This window comes from Trachemys scripta, chromosome 7, assembly GCF_013100865.1.
Source record: "Trachemys scripta elegans isolate TJP31775 chromosome 7, CAS_Tse_1.0, whole genome shotgun sequence".
Taxonomy (NCBI): domain Eukaryota; kingdom Metazoa; phylum Chordata; order Testudines; family Emydidae; genus Trachemys; species Trachemys scripta.
Window position 1 is genome coordinate 43,647,500 of NC_048304.1, and position 16,228 is coordinate 43,663,727.

General features: G+C 39.7%; 1 protein-coding gene across 5 annotated transcripts; it reads left to right on the plus strand.

The window, feature by feature from the left end:
- The first annotated feature begins 68 nt into the window (after positions 1-68).
- GLT8D1 (glycosyltransferase 8 domain containing 1) lies at positions 69-16,228 on the plus strand. 5 transcript variants are annotated; one of them, XM_034777125.1, is made up of 11 exons: positions 69-341; positions 5,393-5,484; positions 5,635-5,694; positions 5,795-5,893; positions 7,138-7,354; positions 8,571-8,688; positions 9,979-10,063; positions 11,812-11,924; positions 12,583-12,749; positions 12,959-13,071; positions 15,351-16,228. In XM_034777125.1, the coding sequence occupies exons 3-11, from the start codon at positions 5,679-5,681 to the stop codon at positions 15,539-15,541; spliced, it is 1,119 nt and encodes a 372-aa protein (XP_034633016.1). In that variant the 5' UTR covers positions 69-341; positions 5,393-5,484; positions 5,635-5,678; the 3' UTR covers positions 15,542-16,228. The 5 variants fall into 5 exon arrangements, with proteins under 5 accessions (XP_034633016.1, XP_034633015.1, XP_034633013.1 ...); XM_034777124.1 differs by having other exon boundaries at positions 5,393-5,473; XM_034777126.1 differs by lacking the exon at positions 69-341 and adding an exon at positions 1,383-1,401 and having other exon boundaries at positions 5,393-5,473.

The window sequence follows — 16,228 nt, forward strand, 5'->3', positions numbered from 1 at the left end:
AGCGCTCCAGGACCTGAGGTGCGGGGTCCTTAGAGCATAGGTGTGTCTAACACACTGCCGGACGGAACGTGAGCTGGCTGGGCTGTTTCCCTTCGCTCCAAGCTCGGGTTTGAGGGTGGCCCTGTGATGTGCTAGGTCTAACGTGCCTTCCTAAATAATATTGGGGCGCACAGTTCTTGTTCTGTAATCAGGCGGCGCGGTGTATACCCGAGAACCGGCCAACCGCTGATAGCTGCCTGCTGCTGCGGCTAGCGCTGTGTTGTGTTGAGCTGGCACTTGGCTCTGGGCTGCCTGGCGGCGAGGACCGGGAGCGCGAGGAGCCCGACTCCCCGGGCACGCAGGTAAGGTGTCTCAGCACCGCGGCTGTCTCGGTGCCACCCCCCCCGCCACCCCCCCGCTCCCCAGGGCAGGGGCACCGATCCAGTACTTGGGGCTTGGCAGTTCATAGACCCGGCACCTCTGGGCGTGCTGCACCAGGTGTGAATGGAAAAAAATTGCTTGAGCCCAGGCACCCTTTTCATTACAAATTAAGCCCTGCACCAATCGCTGCGGGGGGCAAGGGGCGAGCAGTGCCGCTCGGCAGGCAGCAGAGAAAGCGCAGTCCTGGCAGCACCCCTGCCTTGGCACATGATCTGCCCCACAGTATGGTGCAGGCGACTGAAAACATCGGGTGCTTTGTCTAAAATATAAATGTTACCCGCTTGAGGTCTGCAAGGCTGGGCATGTAGCCTGCGTTCCAGCTGGGCTGTTTCTGCCTTCGTGGGGATATTACCTATGTAGTTAAACTATGTGGGACCTACCATGCTGATGCAAGAACGTTAAATTTGTTCACTGGGCAATGGTCCTTTAGAGCCTGTTAAACCAGTGATTCTCAAATTTTTGTACCGGTGACCCCTTTCACATAGCAAGCCTCTGTGTGCAACCCCCCCACCCTTATAAATTAAAAACACTTTTTTACATATTTAACACCATTATAAATGCTGGAAGCAAAGCAGGGTTTGGGGTGGAGGCTGACAGCTCGTGCCCCCCCCTGTAATAACCTTGTGACTCCCTGAGGGGTTCTGATCCCCAATTTAAGAACCCCTGTGTTAAACCGTGCAGTTCTGCAACAGATGAATCATTAAGAAATAGGCTCCACTCTATCTCTGTGCCATACATGTGTCACATTTGAAATTATTTTGGTGGTGAGGGAGGGTTCCTGAATTGCCAACACTTTTTCGTAGTTCTTTGTAAAAGATGTAAGCATTTGACAAGGAGCTTTCTAATTTTTCCTTTTCCCTCCTAAAAACAGAAAAGGGGGTCTTCAGTTTCAGAGAGTGTGACAACCACTGATAATCAAGATATATATGTAGGGACTGCAAATCTGATGTTCAATACAACTAGTTCTGTACTGCTCACAAGGTAGTTTAGCACAAATGAGATTCCACCAAAGGTTGTAGTTGTATTATTAAGTCTGAGGGTAAACTTGTTTAGTTGTGATAAACTCTTGCTATTTGCTTAATTTGTAAAGAGGAAAAAAGATCACAATGCTTCCCTTTTTTAGCATCTGTGTAGCCCTTGATTATACACTTATGTCTTATCCTGAGAACACCTAATGCATGTGCTTAACTTTATGCTTGTGAGCAGTTCCATTGACTTGAATGGGGCTACTTATATGTAACAAAAAGAACGTGCATCAGTATTTGTGAGTCGGGGGGATATGTCTTCACTGAAAGTATTTTCAGAAAAAGTAAATACTCAATACTTTAATCAAAACCATTTCTGGTTCCATTAAAGGACATAGAAAAACATGTACGTTTATGTAATAATTATACATACACAATGACTCTCTTTCTGTCTGTAATTATTGTAGGGCCCAATCCTTGTTTGCATGAGAAGTCCACATGACCTCAATGAAATTATGTATTTGAGCAAGTGTTTATAAAATCCGGCCCATATATTGCATATTTGCTGTGTGGAGAGAGACTTTGAGCAATGAATAAACAATTTTTCTGTTTTTGTGTAGGAAGATAATAAACTGCATTTTTTTTACTGCTCTGGAAACTGTTCAGAGTGGGTTTACTTTTCTGACTTTGCATACTAATAAATGAGGCATGTCTTTATGTTTTTGTCTAACACTGCTTTGTTTTTAATCACTTAAAAAGACTTCAGTAAAGCATGTTTCATAGTAGGAATGTTAAGTGATTAAAAAAATTAATCACGATTAATTGCACTGTTAATAATAGAATATCATTTATTTAAATATTTTGGATGTTTTCTACATTTTCAAATATATTGATTTCAATTACAACACCGAATACAACATATACAGTGCTCACTTTATATTTATTTTTTATTACAAATGTTTGCACTGTAAAAAAAAAAAAAAAAAAAAAAAAAAAAAAGAAATAGTATTGTTCAATTCACCTAATATAAGTACTGTAGTGCAATCTCTTTTTCATGAAAGTTGTACTTACAAATATAGAATTTTGTACAAAAAATAACTGCATTCAAAAATAAAACAATGTAAAACTTTAGAGCCTACAAGTCCATTCAGTTCTGTTTCTTGTTCAGCCAATCACTCAGACAGACAAGTTTGTTTACATTTGCAAGAGATAATGCTACCTGCTTCTTGTTCACAATGTCACCTGAAAGTGTGTTTGCATGGCACTGTTGCAGCTGGCGTTGCAAGATATTTACATGCCAGATGCGCTAAAGATTCATATGTCCCTTCATGATTCATCCACCATTCCAGAGGACATTTGTAACCCACACACCTTCTGGGTGTGGTGTTCTGTCCATCTAGTGGCACCGAGACCACTTAGAGAGCAATTAATGAGTCTACTCTAAAACCTTAGCTAGAGCCATTTGGCTTTTAGCTCATGCGATAGACGTTCATGCACTAAGGGCCAGATGTCCCCAGATGTCTTAAAATGAACAACATGTGCTGAGTCATCATCTGAGAATATTATAACATGAAATATATGGCAGAATGTGGGTAAAATAGAGCTGGAGATATATAATCCTCCCCCAAGGAGTTCAGTCACAAATTTAATTAATGCATTATTTTTTTAATGTGCGTCATCAGCATGGAAGCATGTCCTTTGGAATGGTGGCTGAAGCATGAAGGGACATATGAATGTTTAGCATATCTGGCATGTAAATACCTTGCAGTGCCAGCTACAAAAGTCCCATGCAAACGCCTGTTCTCACTTTCTGGTAACATTGTAAATAAGAAGCGGGCAGCATTATCTCCCATAAATGTAAACAAATTTGTTTGTCTTAGCAATTGGCTGAACAAGAGGTAGGACTGAGTGGACTTGTAGATTCTAAAGTTTTACATCGTTTTGTTTTTGAGTGCAGTCACATAACAAAAAAAATCTACATTTGTAAGTTGCACTTTCATGATAAAGAGACTGTATGAGGTGAATTGAAAAATATTATTTATCATTTTACAGTGGAAATATTTGTAATAAAAATAATAAAGTGAGCATTGCACACTTTGTATTCTGTGTTGTAATTGAAATCAGTATACACCTCTATCCCGATATAACGCGACCCGATATAACACGAATTCGGATATAATGCGGTAAAGCAGTGCTCCGGGGAGGGCGGACTCCGGTGGATCAAAGCAAGTTCAGTATAACACGGTTTCACCTATAACGCAGTAAGATTTTTTGGCTCCTGAGGACAGCGTTATATCGGGGTAGAGGTGTATTTGAAAATGTAGAAAAACATGCAAAAATATTTAACACATTTCAATTGGTATTCTATTGTTTAACAGTGTGATTAAAACTGTGGTGGTTAATGATTAATTTTAAAAATCGTGATTAATGTTTTTGAGTTAATCGCGTGAGTTAACTATGATTAATTGACAGCCCTATTTCATAGGTGTTTTTTTTTTTAAAATATTTTCCCCTTAGCATTTCAAATAACTTGAGAAACTTGAAACCAGTTTCCTTGAGAAGTTGGTTTTCCTCCATAGGTTGATTTATCATATTAGGTTCACAGTGAGTGCTGGGGATCTGCTAATAGAGTATTGCAGCATGTTTAGGTTTTAGGTGAGGACTCACAACAGAGCGATTTCTATGTATAAAAAAAACTAAGCTAGATTACATTCTTTTGCTGACAGCTCTGACAGTGTTGTATGTATAATGTTATGCCAAGATATGTGGAGCTTGTTTGATATGTGTGTGAGATGTTAAAGTCCCTAGCTGGAATAAAACAGCACTAGCACGGCTATTATGTGTAACATAGAGCCAAAGTGTTTTCTCTGTGTGATTTGTTATTTCCAGTTGCAGATTTTGCAGTGGCTGATTTAATGTAGCACTTTTTCAACCTATTGCAAACTTTCTATAAAGTAGTGTAAATGTTTTCTACAAGTTATTTGGAAAGCTAAGTGGCGTTCTACAGGATGTGTACTTTGTGTTCTACATTTGTGATCATCATCATAGTTAAGTGATGAATAAGTATGTTTGAGCCATATATCCTGACTTTCCTACATTCCATACAAGAATTACAGTAGTGGTCTTTATAAGTGAAGTAGTATAGAAGTTGCATCCTGCCTTTAGGTTTATTTGTTTTTTCTTCCATAAACTGATGGCCATACCTGTTCTTATATTGTTTTTTTTAATTGTCCTGTGTGGGATCTTGCAGCTGCTGTTCTTCCATTACGTTAGGGGTGTGTGTAGATTCTGACATGTTTTGAAAAATGCATAACATGTTTTGCTAGGAATTTAAATGAGCAAAGAATGCACTATACTTATCAAAAGGTTTCCTAGCCTCTTTTGGAGGAAATATGTGTGTGTATTTGCCCTGCTCCTGAGACACTGTCTTGCTTGGATAGTTGGATAGTTTGGCTCAGCTTCAGAAGAACCTATTCATAGTCTCCAGAAGCCGTACAGACTGTGCCTGACAGACAAAAGAGATCTGTTGTTTCAGTGGTGTGCAAACTGAATGTTAAAGTATTTCCATGCAGAGCTAGTTTGATAGCTCAAGGATTTGCATAATTCATCATGTAGTCATCATATCTTTTCTGGAAAAATGCACTTTTTCCAGTTGACAGTAAGTTTGGGTTAAGGCAAAATGGGGATTATCTCCACTAAAACATTGTCCTGTTCTTCATCTCTGTCTCCACCCCCATCTGAGTGGACACTTTCTCAATCTGTAAACACATTCAAGTGGATGGGGCACAGAACTAGGAGTCGGGAGACCTGCATTTATGCTTAGCCTTGCCGTTGACTTGCAGGATGAGCTTGGGCAAATCACGTAGCCCCTCTGCCTCAGTTTCTCTGTCAGTAAAATGGGGATTATGATACTTGCCCACCTTCATAAAGTGCTTTGCGATCTGTGGATGAAAAGCACTGTATAAGTACTAATTTAACATAATTTACTATTTATTCCTCCTCCCCAGATGGACACTTTGTTTCTCTCCCTCTCATTACATGGAATGTCCCCCTTAGAGGTGGCACCCTAACTGGATGCCTACTTAGCTGTAAGTACCTGGTGAGCATTAAAATACAATACAGTTTTAGCTCATGAATAGAGGCATATTCACCATGTTGTGACAAATTTTTGACACCCTCAGTCATAGCCTGTCTCCCATATGCATGTGCAGGCAGTGGAATGTAACTGTTGTATGTTTTCCTCTTACAGGTTTGTAAAGAGGCTTCACTTATAAACAAAGACACAAGGGAAAAATGACATTCAGAAAAGGTACATATTTAAAACAAGCAGACAAATAAAGAACTTTTGTGCTGTTAGCTTTTACTGACCTGTGAGATTATCCTAATTACCTTTCTCTTCTCTGTTTCAGTGAACATTGCCATCCTTGTACTTGTTATTGTTATATTTTTATTAGTTCTGCATCACAATCTTCTAGGTCTCAGTGACTTTTTGAAACGAGATGTAGCAGGTACAGTTGCTTTTTTTATATATTAATGAGTTTTCTTTTCAGATCAGTAGCACAATGCATACCTAATCCGAAACAAACCTCTGCCATACTAAAATGGTTTTTGCAATGTAATAACAATAGATCCCTTCTATAATGAAGTGTATTTTGAATGCATGGATTTCCTGTCTTTTTGTCTAAATTTTATGTCTGTACTCCATTAACATTAGATTTTTACTAACTTCCTCAGAACTAAGAGGAAGTTGGTCCTGATGAGGGTGTCTGCTGTAGACTTCATTGTAATGGGGTCACGACTATGTAAATACAGATGGAATCCAGCAGTTTGTGCTGCAGCTACATTTAGTGAAAAATGACAGCTTTGATGATGCAGTAGTATTGCTATGTATCTCAAGTCAGACATTCATAGATTTTAAGACCAGAAGGGGCCATTATGACCATCAAGTCTGACACTCTGCCTAACAAAGGGCATAGAATTTAATCCAGTGATTCCTGCATGGCGTCCAATAATTTCAAAAATATCCAGTTTTGATATAAAGACTCCAATTGATGGAGAATTTACCATATTCCTAGGTAATCTGTTCAATTGGCTAATTTAAAATACCAACATCCATTTTTGTATCTGCACATTGCAGGCATAAATAGTTGTGGGTTCAGTTTAGGTCATTTTAGATATCTAGGAGGCCTGTGAGACACTCGTGTACTGTCAGCTGGGGGAGTAGATGACACCATAGCAGCATTAATATGGTGTTTCCTTGGTTTCTGTCTCAGAGGAATTAGAAAGAGAGTTGGAAGAGAGGATGGTGCTGAGAAGGGTAGAAGCGAGGGAGACCATGCACTGAGCTGAGAGTGCAGCTCATTGTATCTAAGACCCACTTTAGCTCTCTGTGTTACTAAAGCCTTGAAATTAAAGAATGAAGGAAGGAATTTAATCTGAGCTCTGATGTTCCTGTGTACCCTGCCATGCTGGCTCATTGGGGAGTTGAAACCTATATGTCTGCATAATATTATTGTTGTAATTTTCATGTGTTGTGATTAATATAGATGACAAGTTCAGGGCTTGGATTGTCTTTACTGTAACAAGTTTGTACAAAACCTAGCTTTAAAAACTTGTAATAGTTCTGATCCCTGCTTGGAGTCACTAAGAACAGTATAGATAGAAATAATTGGAGGGGTTAAGAATTTTCAAACACTAATAATTTATTTATTTGTAGAACAAATATATATAATTCCATTCTCTTGTCCTGTAGATTCAAGTCCATTAGGACTCCAGCCAATAGATTTCATACCCGAGGCTCCTCAAAGGCTGACTGACGAAATAAATGATCAAGAAATTCCTGTGGTCATTACAGCATCGGATGACAGGCTTGGAGGTGTAATTGCAGCCATGAACAGCATTTATCATAACACTAAATCCAACGTGGTGTTCCATATTGTCACTCTAAATGATACAGTGGACCATTTGAGGTAAACTGTGCTTTCCAGATTCAGCGTGTTGCATTAATCTCAGACAGGATTAACTTTCAGAAGAGGAAAACACCATCTGGTCCAACAATCCAGACCTTTGAAAACTGATTGCAATCCTACCTGTTTGCTTTATTACCCGACCTTGTGATCATTTCTTTTTCAGGAAGCAGCTGTAGATGCCTCTTGAAATTGTATATTCTGTTTGCTACAGTCGCCCTCCCTGGTAACATTCCAGGTGTAGACTGCAGTCTGCGTGGAGTAGCTCTGCTTTGCTTGATTTCTGTGTTCTTTGTTTCCTAACTTAAAAAAAATTTACTACAACAAGTAAACACTGAGGACCTGTCAAAACCAGTGAGCCAAGAAAATCCAGAGTTTCCAAGGATTCAGGTTCTTCCCATGTTTGTCTTGTTCCCGACAATGACTAGTATTCATTTTAGGTCCCAATTCTCTGAAGTCCTGAGTGCCCTTATCTCCCATTGACTTCTCAGTATGAGGCTCTTGATCCTTCTTTTATTTGTTTGACTTTCAGCTGCACACAAAAAAACTGCCACAAATGGTGGGATATTTAGTAAGAGATTTCAATTTACACCATTAAAAAAAGAAATGTAAGAAATATGCTTCCATAAATATGGCAGAGGAATGATATCCCACTTTGCTGGTGTGCATGCTTAAAGAAAACAGGTTAAACATGAGAGGAAATTATTTTTTTAATAGAAGACAGGTTCCATCATAGAAAGATGAGCCCTAGCAGTGAAGTGTCCTGATTTTTAGATTGATGTTTGACCCTTTTCTGCCTTCCCCATCTCCCTTCTCCAGTTAACTGGAAGGTCAAAGTTAACACTGATTATCTTGAGTAACGCTTTTTGTAATGGGAGCGTGAGTTTCTGATGCTAAATACTATAATGACTTGAAAAGTAAATCTCAGAAAATTCCATTAGCCAGCATGTAGGGCCACAATCCTGCAGCGAGCTCTATATAGGCAGACCTCTGTATCCATACAGCACTGTACTGAAGTCAAATAGATAATATACTACATGCACATTTTATAGTTAGGGAAAACAACCAAGCTAGAGTAACCAGACCAACACTTATTTGTGTCGTTATCATTTGGATGATCTCCTCTTTATTTCTGGTTTAATTTGATCTCATTTCTCATTTAACCATGCTTATTCTTTTTTGTAAATGTGCGACTCCTCTTCCTCTCTTCCCTGGGCAGGGCGTGGCTGAGTAAAACTGCTCTGAAAAAGGTGAAATACCGAATTTTGGATTTCGACCCTCGTGTTTTGGAAGGGAAAGTGAAAGTGGAGTCTGAACAGGCAGATTCCATAAAACCAGTGAGTATGATGCTGGTTATTTGTTGTAAATATGAATCAGTGGTAACATATGTTGATAAATGATGTAGGCGGACGTACTAGTTATATCTGGACAGATCTGTGATTTATAGCTATTATTTTATAGCTTTATTCTCTGTGTGTTTTTAACCTGTATTTTCATAGATGTGAAAGTTTGCTTCTTGTCCAAACTTAATTGTATATTCAGTTTAGAAATAATGAGGCAGGCACAACCTACCCCATAGAGATTAACGCTAGGTAGTGTCTGTGGTAATTAAATATATGGCACTCTCTGATTCTGTACTAAACCAATGTACCAGCAGGGGATGCTCTGCAGTAGGACATGCTATCCCTTCAGATAATTTGTGGTTAAATATCCCAGAGCTCTTTTCACAAGAATAGAAGTATTAACTCCAAAGTCCTGTTCATTTTCCAATTTGGATAACTACATTCTGGTTCCCTAAAATCCACCTACATTTTCATTTGGATTAGGAGTCATTCCCTTCCTATCCTAAACTAAGGCAAAATGCTGGTGTGCTCTGGAACCCAAAGATTGCTACATTTCATTAGTGAGAAATATAATTCCTTGGTATAATGGGATCTTTCAGGATAACAAGTATTATATAAATGTCCATTGATTACATTATTAACCCTTTGCATCTAGTCATGATTAATATGAGTGAATCATTCAATTATAGCTGGTTATTCCAAGAAATACGATACACCAATTTAATTTTTCCTATTATAAGCAAAATATTTTAAAACAGATCAGGTAGGCCCCAGTTCTGAAATGTGATCTGCTAGCACTGATCCCTGCATTTGTGTGGAGTTCCACTGAGTTAGTGCAGTTCTGTGCAGGTGCTCAGGCTAGTTAACTGCATTGTAGAAGCAGGGCCATATGGAGCACTTTATATTTCCGAAGTGCTGTACGAACGTGTAGGCTGTGATATTCAAAAGAGCCTAATGCCCAGATCCACAGTGGTACCTAGACTCCTAAATTAATGGCAGTTAGAAGCCTTACTACCTCTGAGGATCTGGGTCGAAGTGACTTAGTTCCACCGACTTTCAATGGAGCTTGTGCTCCTAAGTCATTTAGGTATTTTTGAAAATTCTGCCCTTAACTGTTTTTTTTTTTTTAAATCAAAAAACTCCCATCCTTGATGGTTATTTTTCTTTTGTTGCATATGTTGTCATGGGTACTGGCATTTCCAGAAAATTAGTGGCTGGGATATCAGTTAGAGTTCTCCATTACTCTGTCACTTTCTCATTTCTCTTGCTTGCTTGTGTTCACAGTTAACCTTTGCAAGATTCTACTTACCTATGTTCGTTCCTCATGCAGAGAAGGCCATATACATGGATGATGATGTAATAGTGCAAGGTACTGAACATTTTCTTCCTAAGTGAATAGGAATTGCCTTGGTGGAATGGATATAGTTCACTATCCTGTCTCAGAAATTAGCTAAATGCTTCTGCCCCATGTAAAGGTGCAATAACCTTGTAAATGCACTTAATCTGTGCAAGTCTATACATTCAGAAGAAACTTTTTCCTATCCCTACTTGGTCAGTTTTTGTCCTGGTGAAGCATAAAGATTGCTGGCTTTCATATTTGTACCTTGTCTAGTTTAACCAAGTTGTTAAGATAGTGTTGATGTTATTGTAATTTTAGCATCTAAAATATATTTTATATATGCAAAATAAAACTCATGATTTTCCTAACACCTTTTCTTTGACAATGTTAATGTTAATTTCTACTAACTGTTTAAATCTCCCACAAAAGGAGTATTTTATTACAAAAATAAAAATTTAAGTTCTTTCAACTTTAGCAGTAAAACTACTGTAGAAATCTCAATTCCCTAGTGAATCTTGCAATGTTCTAGGGAGAAAATTCTTTACCTAACAAGACCACAGCAACAAACAAGGGACTTGACTTTATTTTTTTTCCCAGATTGTTTTTCATTTCACTCCCTTTATATCAGGGGCGGGCAAACTTTTTGGCCTGAGGGCTGCATCGGGTTTCAAAAATTGTATGGAGGGCCGGTTAGCAGAGGCTGTGTCTCCCCAAACAGCCAGGCATGGCCCGGCCCCACCCCCTCCTGCTTCTTGCCCCCTGACAACCCCCCCAACCCTCCCGTTCCCTGTCCCCTGATAGCCCCCACCACCCCATCCAACCCCTCCTCTCATTCCTGACTGCCTCCCCTGGGATCCAACCACCCTTTCTCCCTGACTGCCCCCAGAACCCCTGCCCCTGACTGCCCCTCGCCACCCCCATCCAACCCCCCTTCCCTTCCTGACTGCCCCCTGGGGACTCCTGCCTCCAGTCAACCCCCTGTTCCCTGCCTTCTGACCGCCCCGACCATCATCCCGAACTCCTTTGCCCTCTATCCATCCTCCCTGCCTCCTTACCGCACTGCCTGGAGCACCAGTGGCTGGCGGCGCTACAGCCGCGCCGCCCAGAGCACCAGGATAGGCAGCCGCACCGCCTGGCTGGAGCCAGCCGCGCAGCACTGAGCACCGGGTCAGGCTGTGGCTCTGCAGCTGCGCTGCTCCAGGAGCTCGAAGCTCCGCCGCCCAGAGCATTGCACCGGCGGCAGAGCGAGCTGAGGCTGCGGGGGAAGGGGAACAGCAGGGGAGGGGCCGGGGCCTAGCTTCCCAGGCCAGGAGCTCAGGGGCCGGGCAGGAGGGTCCCGCGGATCGGATGTGGCCCGTGGGCCATAGTTTGCCCACCTCTGCTTTATATTATGTATGATTTCTAATGTAAAATCCATTTCTCAAACAAAAGACCTGGGTTTTGATGTCAGCTCCTGTTGTATTCACTGGGAGTTGAATTAGGCCCCCAGTGATCAGCAGGGTGATTTGGCCAGAGTAGAATTTGAGATGCAGGAGTTAGAGGTATACTTCCACATAATGTAAGCTTGTGTATAACTGGCATGTACTGTATTTAAAGGAATATATTTTTAAACATTTAATTGTCTTGGCCCTATTTCTTGTTTAAAAAGATGTAGCTCTGTTTTGAGTTGGGTAAGATTGTGTTGGTATCAACACTGGAACAGAGTGTACAAAAAGCATATGAACTAAAGCTTAAGCAATATTTGTGTTTTGATTCTCTACTTGGTTTGAATTTTTCAGATGATATCCTTGAACTTCACAACACACCACTGAAACCTGGCCATGCAGCTGCATTTGCAGATGACTGTGACTCAACCTCTAATAAATTTGCCATCCGTGGCGCAGGGAATCAGGTCTGAACAGTTCAGATAAAATAATATTATTTCAGACTCTCATTTTCAGAATTGGCCTCTGAGTTTGTTCCTACTCACTTGCTGATAAATTTTATGGCACTTGGAAATCAAGTATCTGACTGTACCCACAAATTAGTTACTCAGATGGTCAAGTGCTATAAAATGCCCCTGAAGTATTGCATCTGTGCTTAGTTGTGGGCACAACTGAAAGCCAATTTGAGATCACATTCAAAAGTAGAGACATAATCAGAGCTCTTTGAATTTACAACTGTGCTGTACAATGGGAGTAAGACGCTGCTGTGAAGAACGTGCAGTCTAGAACTTAACATTCTATAGGTAAGATTTAGTTTGTGTGTGCATATAATATGCTCGGACTAGTGGTGAGATTGGTGACATCTTAGATTTTAGGTATTAAGATGAATGAGCGTTCCTGAAAGCATAAGAAAACTTTTATAGTGAAAGTTTTACACGTTGTCGTGCCTCTTAAACCACAGGCTCTATCCTGTACTAAAGGAAGGGAAAAATATTTTATACACACAACAATCCTCTGCTCTACCAGGGGCACTGAAATTTTTTTTAACTGTGATGGAGCAGGGGGGAGGGAACATTTTATTTGGGAGCAGTTAAAACTAAAATCCACTTTTTGCTCTGTTTTCAGTACAATTATATTGGATTTTTAGACTATAAGAAACAAACAATCCGGAAGCTCGCCATGAAAGCCAGCACCTGCTCTTTCAATCCAGGGATCATTGTTGCTAATCTAACAGAATGGAAACTACAGAACATCACTAAGCAATTGGAGAAATGGATGACACTTAATGTAGCGTAAGTATACAGAAATCGGGTGTAGACAAGTCAGGGGTTGGGGTTACTGTGATGAAGATTCACTGTGGAATGAAGGATAGTGGGGTCTACAGAAGTAGCTAGCCAGACAGAATGCAGCATGCTCTTCCTCTGTGAAGTAGTTATATGAAAATTAACCATTCTAGAGCTGTATCTGCACCCTCAGCTAATAACTTCATCTCCCCCTCTAGAGAGGACTTATACAGCAGAACTCTGGCAGGTAGCATTGCCACACCACCACTGCTAATTGTATTTTACAAGCAACATTCTAATATTGATCCCATGTGGAATGTCCGACATCTTGGTATGTATGAAATGAAATCCTGACACCTTATTTCCTCCTGCTATGCTTACTACCTCCACACCTGCATTCTGTCAGGTCTATAGCTGAATGTTGTGTTGATGCAGCAAATTGACCTTTTCTTCCCCCCTCCCCCCAGGGGGATGGCAGGGATGCATCTTTTTCTGCTTTACACTGTTCTCCCCACTTTCAGAGCTCCTGCAGCCTCATTTCAGAACCAATGATTGCTACTTTTTAAGCTGCCAGGGGGCTTACTCAAGCTGAACTTACTTTCAAGTTTTCTACATTATTAAACGCATTTAGTATATTGGAAGATGCCCTCTGATGTGTCCTCAGTATATTTGGAAGAACAGAGCTGCCATTTCAACTCAAATGCCTGTGGATCATACTTTGTTTTTTTTATTAGGGCTGTCGATTAATCACAGTTAACTCACGCAATTAACTAAAAAAAATTAATCGTGATTAATCGTAATTTTAATCGCACTGTTAAACAATAGAATGCCAATTGAAATTTATTAAATATTTTGGATGTTTTTCTACATTTTCATATATATAGTATTCTGTGTTGTAACTGAAATCAAAGTATATTTTTATTATAAATATTTACACTGTAAAAATGATAAACAGAAATAGTATTTTTCAATCGTTGTCGTGAAAGTGCAACTCACAAATGTAGATTTTTTTGTCACATCACTGCACTCAAAAACAAAACATTGTAAAACTTCAGCGCCTACAAGTCCACTCAGTCCTACTTCTTGTTCAGCCACTCGCTAAGAGAAACAAGTTTGTTTACATTTACAGGAGATAATGCTCCCATCTTCTTATTTACAATGTCATCAGAAAGTGAGAACAGGCATTTGCATGGTGGCTGGCACTGTAAGGTATTTATGTGCCAGATATGCTAAACATTCATATGCCCCTTCATGCTTCGGCCACCATTCCAGAGGACAAGCTTCCATGCTGACGATGCTCGTTTAAAAAAAAAAAAAAAAAAGTGTTAATGAAATTTGTGACCGAACTCCTTGGAGGAGAATTGTATGTCCCATGCTCTGTTTTACCTGCATTCTGCCATATATTTCATGTTATAGCACTCTCGGATGATAACCCAGCACCTGTTAATTTTAAGAACACTTTCACTGCAGATTTGACAAAATGCAAAGAAGGTACCAGTGTGAGATTTCTAAAGTACTCGATCCAAGGTTTAAGAATCTGAAGAGCCTTCCAAAATCTGAGAGGGACAAGGTGTGGAGCATGCTTTTAGAAGTCTTAAAAGAGCAACAGTCTGATGCGGAAACTACAGAACCCACATCACCAAAAAATAAAGTCAGCCTTCTGCTGGTGATATCTGATTCAGATAATGAAAATGAACATGTGTTGATCCGCATTGCTTTGGATTGTTATTGAGCAGAACCCATCTTCAGCATGGACGCATGTCCCCTCGAATGGTGGTTGAAGCATGAAAGGACATATGAATCTTTAATGGATCTGGCACGTAAATATCTTGCGATGCCGGCTACAACAGTGTCATGAAAATACATCACCTGAAAAAGTGAGAACAGGCAAACAAGAAGTGGGTAGCATTATCTCCTGCAAATATAAACAAACTTGTTTGTCTGAGCAATTGGCTGAACAAGAAGTAGGACTGAGTGGACTTGTAGCCTCTAAAATTTTAGATTGTTTTATTTTTGAATGCAGTTTTTTTGGTACATAATTCTACATTTATAAGTTAAACTTTCATGATAAAGAGATTGCACTACAGTACTTGTATAGTATTAGGTGAATTGAAAAATACTTTTTTTACAGTGCAAATACTTGTAATCAAAAATAAATATAAAATGAGCACTGTACCACTTTATTCTGTTATAATTGAAATCAATATATTAAAAAATGTAGAAAACATCCAACAATATTTAAATAAATGGTATTCTATTATTGTTTAACACGATTAATTGTTTTAAGCACTTGACAGCCCTAGTTTTTATTACAAGTAGTGCAGCCCTAAGAATGCTCTGAAGTGCACTGGAAGGCCACAACGACTCCAGAATAGGAGCAATGGCACAAAGCAGTGCTTAGCTATACCTGAGAATCTGGCCCCAAAAGTCTTAATTTGTAATGACTGACTCACTTGCCAATCCCGTCCCCCATACCTCAAACGAAGGCCATCCCTTGTTGCATCTGCAACTCGTAACTGTGAAGTTAAAATCTTGCATGCTAAGATGATTTTACTGCCTTTATTTCACGTTCTAATGTGTAGTTGCAAATTGCTTCTCTTTCAATACAAGGCTCTAGCACTGGAAAAAGGTATTCTCCTCAGTTTGTGAAAGCTGCCAAGTTGCTCCATTGGAATGGGCATTTCAAACCCTGGGGAAGAACAGCTTCATATGTTGATGTCTGGGAGAAGTGGTACATCCCGGATCCCACTGGCAAGTTCAGCCTGATCCGCAGACACTCTGAGATCTCTGAGTCCAAGTAAATGGATTTTTATGAACTATTGTCATTTTCTCAGGAAACTCTTGGAGCCAGCAGTGTTTCTTTCAGCTGATTTGTATTACAGAGCAGTCTTTGCTTCTCTGGAGCACAGGGGAAAGTACATTTTCAGATGAAATGATCAACTGTACCAAACTGCATCCCTGAAAAAGACTTATTTCAAATACGATTGGGGAAAACTTAGTCCAGCCGCACTATGAAGAGCAGAGAAACAGCTACATGAACTAGAATTTTTGCTAGGCAATTCCTTTTAATTACATTCTTCCAGTCCAGTGCTAGTCTTCTGTGTTTGATAATTTTGTCAGCTACAGAAATAGATGTCTCTTGTTCGTAGGAACAGTTTATCTGGGTGACAGCCACACGCAAATCTTGCACACCAATTTATTATAATCAAAAGTTGCTACTGGTTTCTTGGTATCTTATCTTATCCTCTGATATATGGAGCTTTATAAAAGGCACTTTCTCTTGCATGAAGACCCACTCACCATTTATATTTAACCCTTTCTTGCACTGTCTCACTGTGTATATGAACTTAATCTATATTTTTCAAAGGCGATTCCTCAAGTGTTATTTCACTGAGAATTGTTTTTTGTGATTGCTACGCAACACAAACTGTTTTTAAAGATGTGGAATAAACTAAACTTTGTTAAAAAATAAAATGATTTTAGGTTAA